The sequence below is a fragment of the Leishmania infantum genome, chromosome 36, assembly GCF_000002875.2.
Source record: "Leishmania infantum JPCM5 genome chromosome 36".
In the NCBI taxonomy this organism is placed as follows: Eukaryota; Euglenozoa; class Kinetoplastea; order Trypanosomatida; family Trypanosomatidae; genus Leishmania; species Leishmania infantum.
Genome location: NC_009420.2, coordinates 882,845 through 894,690, shown reverse-complemented (window position 1 = coordinate 894,690; position 11,846 = coordinate 882,845). Strand labels below are relative to the sequence as shown.

Sequence of the window (11,846 nt, the reverse complement as noted above, 5' to 3'; positions counted from 1 at the left end):
TTAGCTGATCAGCTGTAGTCTCTCAACGCTTAAACGGGTCAGTGTGGGTGTGCGTGTGTGCTTGGGTGTAGCTGTGCGTGCTTGAGCTTAAGTGATCGTGTGTCGATGTGCCACGACGGTTTCAATGAAGACTCCAACTGTTGGCGAGGGCACACACACAACAGGATGAAGGAATTACAGAAGACACGGCAGGGTAAGGGGGTGCGTTCGAGAAGGAAGCGTGTGAGGTCGGGAGGGCCGCGACAAGAGTAAGTTGTAGCGGTGGCAGATGGGTATGCGTGCTGATTTGTTGGCGGTGGAATCACACGCGCAAAAAAAAAAGACGGAGTGGCATTGAGTGAGAGTGGTATTGTGATTAGCGCGAACATTTCCGTGTTTCATGCCAACACCCCTTCTCCTCATCTTCCCTTCCACACACATGAGCTCCCAGCGGCGCGCGCACCGACGCTAGCTGCGACGCACCGCTGTTTCTCTTTCAGGCGGAGAAGAGGTGGTCTCTGGGAGGACACGTAGCTGCGCCAGTAGAAACGGTGTCGATTCGTAGGCGTCACTGCTGCACCCTTTTCCGTTTTTTTTCCTTTTCTGCCGCTCGGGGAGCGGGCATGAAAACGGCCTCTTGGTGATTGAAACGTAGGTTAGATGCCAAAGAACACGCACACACACACACACACACACACATACGCCCAGACGCAGAGAGAGAGACCTTCCCAAACAACAACAAAAAAACAGAAGGCAAACAAACTACAGAGAGAAACAACAGCACACAAAAGGGAAGGCCCCTTAAAACTGAGACATTCGCCGGCGGCCAACTCGCTTGTTAGATAATCATGCCGCACCGACGGTGCGTAAGGGGTCCGACTCGTAAGAAGGGGGATGCAGACGCGGTGAAACGCTGATGAAATACAAGCTCACCGCCCTTATCGCCCTTGAGCGCCACGTGCGCGTGCGTGTTGTGTGACGTGATCAGCGGCATTCCTGACGGGTGCACCTTCGTCGCTGTCGACCTCTCAGGCTGGCTGCGAATGTAGTTTCCCCGTTGTTTCTATACCTTCTTCACCACCTGCACGACATCCTCGTCATCCAGCGGGTGGTCCTTGCCCACACGCTGCGGCTGGTGTTTCACGGACGAGCCCCACACCCACGCATACTTGTAGTTGCGTATCAGCTGCCTGTGAATGCGGTTGCAGAAGCTCTCCACCGACGGCTGTGGCGACTTCTTTAGAATGACCGGCGCGTCGTAGTCTGGCACCTGACCCTTCGGCTTCGTGTACACGCGAATGAAGTTCAGGTGATCCCATATGCACTCGAGGAGCCCGTCCAGGTTCCACTCGTGATGGGCAGAGATTGGGCAGTTGTGCGGAATGCGGGCGACGATGTCGAGTTCCTCGATCGATATTTGGTCGATCTTGTTCAGCACGTAAATGGCCGGGATGTACGCGCGATTCCCTTCGATCGCATCGATGAACTCGTCGGCCGTGTAGTCGCCGCGGAAGGTGACGTCGGCGTTCGCCATGCGGTACTCGCCTAAGATGATCTTGATCGTCTCCTGGTCAATGTGCGTGAGCGGGCACGTCGAGGAGATGCTGATGCCACCGCGGTCCTTTTTTCGAATCACAATATCCGGTGGCGACTTGTTCAACCGAATGCCGAAGCCGTCCAACTCACGCTCAATGATGAGCTTGTGCTGCAGCGGCTTGGCAATGTCAAGCACGATGAGGATAAGAGAGCAAGTGCGGGCCACTGCAATGACTTGCCGGCCTCGACCCTTACCGTCCTTGGCACCTTCGATGATACCGGGCAGGTCCAGCATCTGCAGCTTGGCGCCGCGGTAATTCACCACACCAGGCACGCAGGTGAGCGTGGTGAACTCGTACGCGGCCACCTCGGAGTGAGTCGAGGTCATCTTCGACAGCAGCGTCGACTTGCCAACAGACGGAAAGCCAATGAAGCCGATGCGAGCGTCGCCGGTCTTCTGCACGTCAAAGCCTTCGCCCTTGCCGCCGCCTTTCTTCGACTCAGACGCGATGAGCTCGCGCTTGAGCTGCGCCAGGCGGGCCTTGAGAGCACAAATGTGAGCCATCGTAGCCTTGTTCTTCTGCGTGCGGGCGAGCTCAGCCTCGATATCGCTGATCTTCTGCAAGGACGACATTTTTGGCTGCGAGCAAACACAAGAGAAAAAAAAAGATAGGAGGGAGGGGAGGGGAGGAGCTGTGAAAAAGGGAAGACAAAGGGGGTGCGTGGCGCAGAGTGTATCTATATCAGCTAATCCGGGGGTTATTATTTGTGGCGGTGAATGGCGCGCCGAGAGGTCCCCGCGTCTGACAATCGCGGCGTTGATGAAGGCAGATAGAGAAGGATATGTTAGGTGGGCTTCTTTTACGTTAAGGGCAGGACGCAATGGAGAGTTTAAAAAGGCGAAGTCTCAGCGCAAGTGCACAGGTGCATTCTCGCGGTGATGCTCGAGAGTTGGCGAAGGATGAGGCCGCGCGCACACCCTAAAAGGCATAGAGAGATGAGGGCAGAAAGAACAGTTAGAGCTGAAGCGTTAGTGGGGTGGGCGATAATGGTGGGCTCTCGAGGCTGCTCAGGAGCACCTTCTCCGCAGACATCTAAGCACATCCAGGACACCGCATATGTGGCATGTGTGTATGTGTGTTAATGCAATGGAGCCAGAGAGGGAGCGGGTGGGGGCAGAAAACAGGGGGGGTGAGGGCACACGGACAAGAGAGAGATGATGGGCTGACGAGCCCACCCGGTCACCCAATAGAGGTGAGTGACGTGTTCGAGAACGCCGATGCGGCATAAAAGGAGAGGTGCCGCATTGACGCAGGGTGGTGATTTGTGCGGCAGAGGCGTAGTACGCCTGCGTGCCACGCGCACCCTCACCTTTTTTATTTACCAAATCCCCAAATGCGCTCTGCAGACGTGCCCAAAGGAAGAGAGCGAGCGACGGGCGCAGCGGATGAGCAAAGATGAGCCCACACAAGCGTATGGATGCGTGCACGTGCATCGCCCCACATGATAGTTGGCGCTTGACACGGAAGCCGTTTTGGTGGCCCTTGTTTGCCTCGGCATAAAGGACTCGTAAAACGAAACAGCCCATCGAGCCGAAGACCGCATGAGCACAGGATAGAGAGAAAAGCCCACAAAAGCAGCAGCATCTGATCCTGTCCAGCGCGATGGCCATGCAACAAGTTTTCCTTGTCGAGACCAACTGCCTCACCGTTTACACACACACGCGCACATCTTTCTTTTTTTTTTTTCGTAGGCACGGATCACACTTGGGTAGCCATCACTTCGATCAGCGCATCGAGCTTTCGAAGAATCGTGGAGATGTAGGCGTTGCGGTTCATGTGCTGCCGCTGTGCTTTGTGCAAGTCCTTGATCGACTTCAACGACGCGCCGTCGCTTGTGGCGGTGGCGGTGGCGGCAATGCTCTCGTCCTCCATGCCCTTCACGTCCTCCTCCACCATCACCTCCGATAGCGCATTCCGCAGGGACTGCGTGAGCCATGCGAAGCGACGCAGCTGGCGAGAAATCATGTCGCGCACCAGTCGGCGCTGGTGGTCCACCTCTTCTTTGATTTTGCGCTCCGCGATCGCGCGTAGTTTGCAGCGTCGCTCTTTGCGTTCCGCTGAGGGCATCCGCTTCTGCTGGCGGCGGCCTCGCCGCGGTCGTTTCATTGCTGGCGTAGCCGTTTTTGCAGCACCTGCTACTGCCGAGGATGACACCTCAGCCGGAGCAGGGGACCGCCGTACACTCACCTCAGCACTGCGGCTGCACTTCGGGGTTTGCGAGCGCTGTGCAGTCGCAGAAGCCCGCAGTGTCGTGGCCATTGGCGCTGCCGTGGCAGTGGTAGGTTGGCGAGCACCAGCTGGCTGACTACCTCCGCGGCGGCGCTTCTTGCGCGGCGCTGCAGTGGACGCTGAATCGCCTTCGCGATGTGTCTCCTCCTCACCGCCGGCGGTGCTCAGCAAGGCAAGCAGCGACTTGTCTAACACCGGAGTTGTGAAGCGCGCTGCCACGGCGCTGCTAACAGCCGAGGACGGCGACCGCTTTGCCTTCACTGCTGGCCCTTTTCTCCCTTTTTCGGCGCGTCTGCGCGGTGTGCCAGCGCTGTCGACGTCGACTTCAGACTCTGTGTCAGGTGCATCCACGTCAGTGAGTCGACCGCTAGTAGCTTCAGGTGGCGAGAGCTCCTCGGAGTGACGTGCCAGGGCGTCTTCCAGGGGCTGAAGGTGCCAAGGGGAGGCCCAAGCAACACTGCCGCCGGCCTGCGCCTTCCCAGCGCTTTGCCGCTTCCGCGCTCGCCGAGACCACCGCGAGAGGGTAAAGACATGCCGAGGTGCTGACGCGACCGGTCGGCCCCTTGCTTGCCGGCAGCAGTCGGAATCCGTGCCTCCGTCGCTGTCACTGCCGCTGTCACTGCTGCTTCCACTGCCCACCATGGAGCGGAAGGTGGCCATGTACTGACGCCGTGCGACCCTTGTTGACACCTGCGCAAACCGCAGCGCCCTCTCCGCTTCCTCCACGGCGTCCACCATTGCCCGCAAGACAGGGCAGACGCGGCACTGGAACTGCGGGCCGCAGAGCGTGTAGAACTCGCACTCGCGCAAGAATGTGGCATTGTCGATCGTAAAGCTCTCAAGGGAACGGTAAGTGTAGAGGACCCCGGCCTCAAACTGCAGACTCTCCCGGTACGCCGCAGTCAGCTCTGCCAGTCGCAGCCACACTGTTTCCTGAAGACTCGACAACAGCACCTGTCGCACATTAGTGCAGAAGAAGAAGACGCTGGAGAGGCCACTATCCATGCCGGCGCGCCACGTGTGCAGTACAATCCGCTCGGCGCTCTTCCAAAACAGGAGCGTGCGGAAGATGGCGCCAGTGCAATGCAGCGTGTGATCCGGCAGCAACCAAGCTCCGCTGCACCACGGGCTCGCCGCCGTCAGGCTGAGTGAAGCAAGGAAGGAGTGAATGGGAAAGGACTCCTTCGACGCTTTCTCTGCGCTGCCTTGCGATAACGGCGTGGGTTGGTGTGGCAGACGGGAAACGCTAGAGACGTTCCGGACACCCTCCTCAGCCGTATCGTCGCCCTCTGTGAAGCCGGCATCACTGCCGAGAGCCTCTGCCGCTGAGCTGAGCCGTTCATGACCCTCCCCACCGCTCGACATGAACCTCCACTCCAGCTTCACCGTCGATTCGCCATTCGTGACACACGTCGCCCACTCATGCTGGAAGGCCGAGTTGAGGGAGGAGAGCGCCACGGTCACGTTCAGCCCCTGCCGGGTGTCTGCGAGCGCCGCCAACGCAGACAGTCGCGTCTCTCCGCTTATGATTCTCTGCACCATCGAAGCCTCCTCAGCCTCTGCCATCATTTCCAGTGCAGCGTCCACAAGCGTCATCCAGAGGTCCATGAGACGCACGGCAATCGGCGCCCTCTGCAGCAAGCAAACGTCCAGAAACTGCGTTGTGAGGCGGTAGAGAGAGCCGTAGGGCGGCAGCAGCGTCAGCTGCAGCGCCTTGTGCGTGAGGAAGCTGGCCGTGTACTGGCCTAGGGAGCGGTAGTACCCGCTGCAGCGTTGCAACGCTTCGGCCTCGTCGCAGGTGAGGGCGACGTCGACGATAAGTGCGCGGTCTACCTCGGCGCCGGTTAGAGCGTGGTGCAGTGGGACGAGGTCATCAAAGTACCAGCGATGCGCCTCCGTCGCCGTCCACGACCACAGCTCGTCTGTGAAGCTCTTCGCCATGGATGCCGTCCTCGCTATCGTCGCCCTCGCTTCGCGTGAACCTCGTTGAGGATCATCTTGTTGCCATGCAGGATCCAGCTCGGAAGGCAGCTGTATGGATCCCCCCACATGAGCGGCGCCGCCACCCGCGTCGACACCCTCCTCGGCGCGATCGTCCCGTGCCGCGCCATCACGTTCGGTTTTGATCGAAACACGAGAGCGCCGCTGAGCGGAGAGACCTGAGTTGGGCAACGTTGTGCTGCCCTTGGGACTGCCAGAGCAGGGGTTGGTCACGGCCGCCGCCGCCGCCGCCGCCAGCTGGCGAAGATACCCCGGCTCATCGACTGTGTAAGCGGCCAGCTGCGCTTGCCGCTCGGCAAGCTCTGCCAGCGCCGCCGCCTCCGCCTCACGACGCGCGTAGCCTTTGAGGCCAGTGCGCATTAGCAGGAAATCATCGTCGTTAATGTCCGCTACCCTAAATAGTGCATCTGGGTGGGCGTACCCTAGCTCGTCGCGCCGCACCGCCGCCGCGTGCGCCTCATCCGCCGCGACGGCGGCAGCCATGTCCGCGTGCTCCCTCAGCATTGCTGCCTCGACTTGTTCGCAGCGCTTATGCGACGACTTCGACGGCGGCATTGGCGGAGGGGTCGATACGGAGGGCACAGTAAACGTCGCGACGGCGCTCTGTGCTGGCTCCACAGGGCTCCGCTTCTCCATGACGCCAAACGTTGGCAGGGCGGCTGTGGCAACATCGCGCAGCTGACGAATGATTCCTGGCCCCGCGCCAACGCCTTCGCTGTGTTGTACCGAAGCTCCAGTCGACAGCGGATCGATGAACGTGACGCCTCCAGCGTCGGCTGCTGCAGCAGAAACTCGCCGTGCCGTGCACGCCGACGACGACGGTGACCCTGACGTCCTCGGCCAGTTGCTGGTGCGCAGTATGCTTGCGCTGAGAGAGCGCCGCTGCCGCCCACAGGACTGAGGGGTATCACGCGCACCTGTTGCGGGCAGCTCCATGATGGTCGTATTTGCCGCGAAACTCGTGCGACGCGAGCGACCAGGGAAGAGACGACTGCCACGCCTCCCCCCGGTCACGCCGTCGACGCCATCCTCGTCGTCTGGAACGGCGTACAGAATCACCGGCGGTGCGACGCGTGGGGGCGGCAGCTGGCGGAGCGGCACCACAACGCGCATCTCCGTCATTGTGGGGCCGGCCACGGAAGGCTCTTGGCCCGCCCCGTGTTGCTCGGTTTCCTCTTTCTCGCTCCTGCTTTGATGCGAGGGTGTCACTTCCTCGATGGAGCGCGACGCTGACCCTTGAATTTCGGTGTGCCCGACAGCGCGTATCATGTACACATCGCGCAGTTCTTCAACGATGCCCTCCATGGCGCGCACTCGCCGCAGCCGTAGCGCTAGTCGCTGGGCCTTCCAGTCGCTCAGTCGATTGTCTCGTCGGCGGCGCCACAGTTGCGCGTCGAACTCGGCGCGGAGCGCTTGGCGGCATTGCCCGAGGTCCGCCTCCGTTTGCTGCTCGAGCAGCGAGACTTGGCGTAGTTCCTCCGTGATGGCGCCATAGAGGGCCATGGTGCCACGCGACGAGGCTGTCGAGGACACAGTTGTCCCAGTTGAGAAGCGGGAACCGGCGATGCGGCGTAGGCCAAGCACGCTCGTCGTCGTAGTCGTAGAGGAGCGAGGAGACGAGGAGGCAATGGAAACGCTGTCCGCCCCCTGCCTCCCGCCTGTCGCCCTCCCCATTCCCGAGTGGGCGCCGCGGTCCTCATCGTCGTCGGAGTTTATGAAAACGGTAATGTACGACGACGCCTCACTCGTCGACTCCTTTGACGGGAAAGCAGCCGTCACGTGAGGAGAGCGATCACGATGGTGATCGTCTCGTGCGGCTGGCGCAGCGGTGGCGCAGGAGAGGGACAACTCGGCATGGCCAGTGTGCGTTTCGGAGGCAGTAGCGCCACCGACATGTTCGTTCTCGGCCGCTGACGCCTCTTCAGCACTACGCAGCCCCTCTTCCTCGTCCGCATGCAACCAAAGCGACGGGTCTGGAGCAGCTTCGGTGGAGCCGTCCTCGTCACCGCCCTCCGCAGGATTCGCGGCCTCCTTCACCACCTCGAGCAAGACACGTGTGCAGGCCTGGTAGTGCTCCTTCCACCAGTTGATGGCGCCGTACGCCGACAGCAAGTCGACACGCGGCGGCAGCGGCATTGGGGCCGCGTCGGTGACTTCGACTTCGTCGTTGGCGCCAGTCCCCGAGTGTCGCATATCGTGCACAGCATCCGCTGTCGGTGCACCGTGCACGAGTTGCTCGATAAATTGTTCAATCGCGCGTCGCAGCGTCTGCGTATCGAGCAGTTCCCCAACGTAGTCCTCCGCCGCGGCCTCATTGATCTCCGCCATGGCTTCCAGTTGACGTGCGTCCTTCTGGGCGCTGAGCACGACGTGCGTCGAAGCCACTCGAAGCACCCGCAGGCTTACCCCAGCGTGGAGAAGGTCTGTGGCAGCTGCAACAGATAGAAATACCGGTAGCCGCTGTGGTGAAGGCTCCAAGGTGAAGCCGCTATGCGTCTGGCCGTGAGACGGGACCACAAAAAACTCGTCATACGGATCGGCCAGCTCGCCTGCCTTGAGCCAGCGGTCCAGCATCGCGTTTAGAGGACGCAGGGTTGAGCGGAGCAGAAGTCCGATGACGTCGATGGAGTAGCTGAGCAGGTCCTTGCGATGCTGCTCCCAGGCGCCGTAGTTGTCGCCGGTGTCTAGAGGCGAAAGTCTCACCGAGGGAGGGGCCGTCCCAGACTCGACCGCGGCCAAGGCAGCTCGCATTTTCTGCCGCTGCTGGTCGGCGCCGCCGCCCGGCGTATTCGCCTGCAGCGGCAACTCCTCACTATCTTCACCGCCCAACGAGGAGAGCAGTTCGGCGAGCCGCTCCTGCTGCAGTTCGTGGTAGTGGGTGGCAGCGCTTCCGTGCCGACCAAGCGCATCGGCATGACGCGCAGTGAAGCACTCGTACAGACGTGAGATAAGCAACGCCGATGAGCAGCGTTCTTCGAGGACGTCGACAGGGTCCCACGCCTCTGGCACCGCGGCCACGGCCGGGACACCGAAAAACGCCGCAAGGACCTCCACCTGCTCCACTGCTCGCTGCAGCCGTTGGTGTGCCGTGAGCAGCTCCGCGAAGCTCAGCCGGTGAGGTCCGCCTGCCTGGTGCCCCAGCTCCCCAATCTGTCGCTGCAGCAAGCATAGCAGGAGGCGCAAGGTGCTCATGGCACAACGGCCGTAGCTGCCGAGAGTGCCGCGCAGCGCGACGTTGTCAGCTACATCGCAGAGGCGGTGAAGTCGGCGCAGCAGCGTCCCGTAGTAGCAGCCCCACTCCAGCAGAGAAGCCAAACCACTGATGGCGGTCGCGGCGGCGGCTGTCCCGGCGCCACCATTGGTCGGCAACGGGCGGGCGTAAAACTCATCGCGAACGCGCAACGCCGGCAAGTTTGAGCCGGCCGTGTTGTCAATGTGGGTGAGACAAAACGGATCAGCATGGCCAGCAGTGCACCAGTGCAGGGCCAGGTGCACCTGCGCGTACACAACCTCGTCGTACAACGGCAGGCAGGATACGAAAGGGATGCGACATGCAGGCAGAGCAGTTGCCGCAGCATCGGCCTCGCGCTGTCTTGTCTGCGTTGCCCCTTCACTGCCGGGGATACCATCTGCCTCGCCACGGCGGGAATCGATGCGGCGAGCTCGACCGTCCGCAAACAGGGCCTCGACGGCGGGATCTTCCCCTCCCATCATCGTCTGCCCCCACTGAAAACCACGGGAGTGGCTTGCAGGCCCAGCTTCATGCGCCATGTCCAGTGCAGCTGAAGTTGACGCTGGGGCAAACGGAAGCCCACTGTCACGCACAAGAGCCGTCAAAACCGCAGCGTCGTCGCTGTCTGCCATGCCAGGTAGAGGAGCCCACGAGTTACGCATACTGTCAAGCAGCGACACGACAGCGGCGGAGCGGGTGCCCGCGCCCCTAAACAGGTGGCTGCTGTGGGTTCTTGAGCCCTCTCCAGCTACGGTGGCCTCGATCACCGGATCCAGGTCGCACGTCCAGCGCTGGTGTCGCCGCAGCGCCTGTGAGCACTCCACTAGCGCCACCGTCGACGGCGCTAGCCAGCAGTACGGCTCGTAGGGCAGCGCAGTAGCCGGGTTTGCACTACCAGCATCGCTAGAGTACCGATAAATCGATTGCCCGTTTTCCGACGACAAAGTCGCGGGACTGATGCAATCGAAGTTGTCTAGCCGCGGCTTTTTGCGCGTCAGGCCTCCCACCGCGGTGGCGCCGTCAGTGCCTTGTGGTGGGGATGTATGCAGCCCATCTGCCAAGAGCGCAGGCGTGTCGTCACCGTGCATGGCAAGGGGCCGCCGTGGCGTATTCGCCGCAATGCTGGTGCGGAGAATAATATAGAGCAGTTGCTCCGCAACGGTAGCAGAGGCAGGTGTGCTGGTAATCTCGCCTTGGGCGTGGCGCGGTGATGCGGTGACCGAGAATGAGGGGGAGACGCCGCTTTTCATGATGCCGCGTCGCTCAAACTCGGGCTTTGAACGCTCCCTCATCATCGCCGTGGAGGCGTGTGAAGCGCCCAGTGACTGCCCGCCTTCCGCGTCAGTTGTCTCATCAATCGCCTTGCCCGCGGCTGCGTGCGGTGAGCCTTCCACGGCGGCACCAGCACTCTGCGCACCGCACATGATCTGGGCCGCAAAAAGATCGACCAAATGCGCTTGTGTCGGCGAGATGTCCGACATAACGGCGCGTGTGTGGTGCAGCAGCCGCACTACTGCCTCGTGCACGCCATCCCCGCCTTTAGCACCGCGCTCGCGGCGCACGGAGATGCGAGCCGACACGGTTGAGCGAAAGAATGAGTCGAGCGCGAGCCGTCGCAGTCGCCGCCGCTTCGCTTGCCAAGACGGCGTCCCGCGAGCGTACAGTACCGCACGCACCGCTGCGGTGGCGGCATCGGTGGTAATCGTCGTCCAGCTCAGCGGGCCAAGGCGACCGTCACCTCGGGCAGCTGGCGCGGTGAGGGTATCCAGCACGCCCCCCTGTGCATTGCCCAGCGTCGCCGTGTAGTGGGATCGGTCCAACGACAAGAGAAGTGGCAGAGCGCTCACAAGGTTCAACACACTCACCTGAGTTCCCGGCGCAGTAACGAGGGTAGAGGGAGTGGCCCTGTACGCCGCGCCCGACGGGAGCAACGGTGCTGAACACCGTGCCGACGTCACAGGCGGTGAGTCGGGATGCGGCCCATGTGAGCGAGGCTCGTCATCGCTGCATGCTGAGGGCAGCACCATGAGGTCAACCTTGCTTATCATCGTATGGCGGGGCAGCGAGCGAGGAAGACGGTGCGCAAGAACTCGAACAGTGCGAGCAGCGGCAGCAACAAAAGCGAAGACGAAAACCTCCGCTGTGCTGGTGCTCCCCGCTGCGTGAGGGTTACCTCACGCTCCCGCTCTCCCTGTATATATGGGTGCGCTTCTCGCTTTCTTGCGGAGCTTCCGAAAACAAACAAGAACTATGTATATCCAGTTTGCGCCTTCTGTGCACATCAAGTTATCCGCCCCTCTAGTATGGAAGTGCTCGCGTTACCGCGACTGAGCAGCCGCACAGCAGGAGGAGAGTGACAAGAAAATTAGCCGGAGGTGCTCCTCTTTTCCTTTTCGAGCCACAGTAGACGCACACGTGCCGGGCGTAGCCCATGCGAGCGCGTATGATCTCGCACGTGCGTCTATATCTATGTTGCGTGTGTGTGCTTGCGTGAATTTCTGTAAGCGTGCAGAAGTGTGCCGGAATCCGCTCTGCTCACCACCACTGTGCTCGTTACGAGGAGGATCGCCTACAGTGCAATGGTTGAGTGGCAAGCGCAGAGGAAGTTGGGTGGGAGGGACCGCAAGAGTGCGGAGCTCTCAGTTCACCGTTCCTGAGTGTCGACTGTGTGTGTGTGTGTGTGTGTGTGTGTGTTTGTGTGCGCCAGAGAAGAAAACAGGATGGAAAACCGTGAGGAGGAAAGACGGTGTCGCGACATCAAGCAGCCAACGAGAGCACGCGTTTCTGACGGCCGCACCCCTTCACCT

The 11,846-nt window shown here is 61.1% G+C and overlaps 2 protein-coding genes across 2 annotated transcripts; both read right to left on the bottom strand.

Annotated features, from left to right (window-relative positions):
- Window positions 1-1,042: 1,042 nt before the first annotated feature.
- Window positions 1,043-2,149, bottom strand: LINJ_36_2380 (putative developmentally regulated GTP-binding protein 1; the record flags this gene model as incomplete). Its single annotated transcript, XM_001469781.1, has 1 exon — window positions 1,043-2,149. One exon carries the CDS (start codon window positions 2,147-2,149, stop codon window positions 1,043-1,045), a length of 1,107 nt encoding a protein of 368 aa, XP_001469818.1.
- A 1,126-nt stretch (window positions 2,150-3,275) lies between these two features.
- LINJ_36_2370 (conserved hypothetical protein) lies at window positions 3,276-11,087 on the bottom strand (the record flags this gene model as incomplete). The annotated part of the gene is made up of 1 exon (XM_001469780.1): window positions 3,276-11,087. The coding sequence occupies one exon, from the start codon at window positions 11,085-11,087 to the stop codon at window positions 3,276-3,278; it is 7,812 nt and encodes a 2,603-aa protein (XP_001469817.1).
- Between the last annotated feature and the right edge of the window lie 759 nt (window positions 11,088-11,846).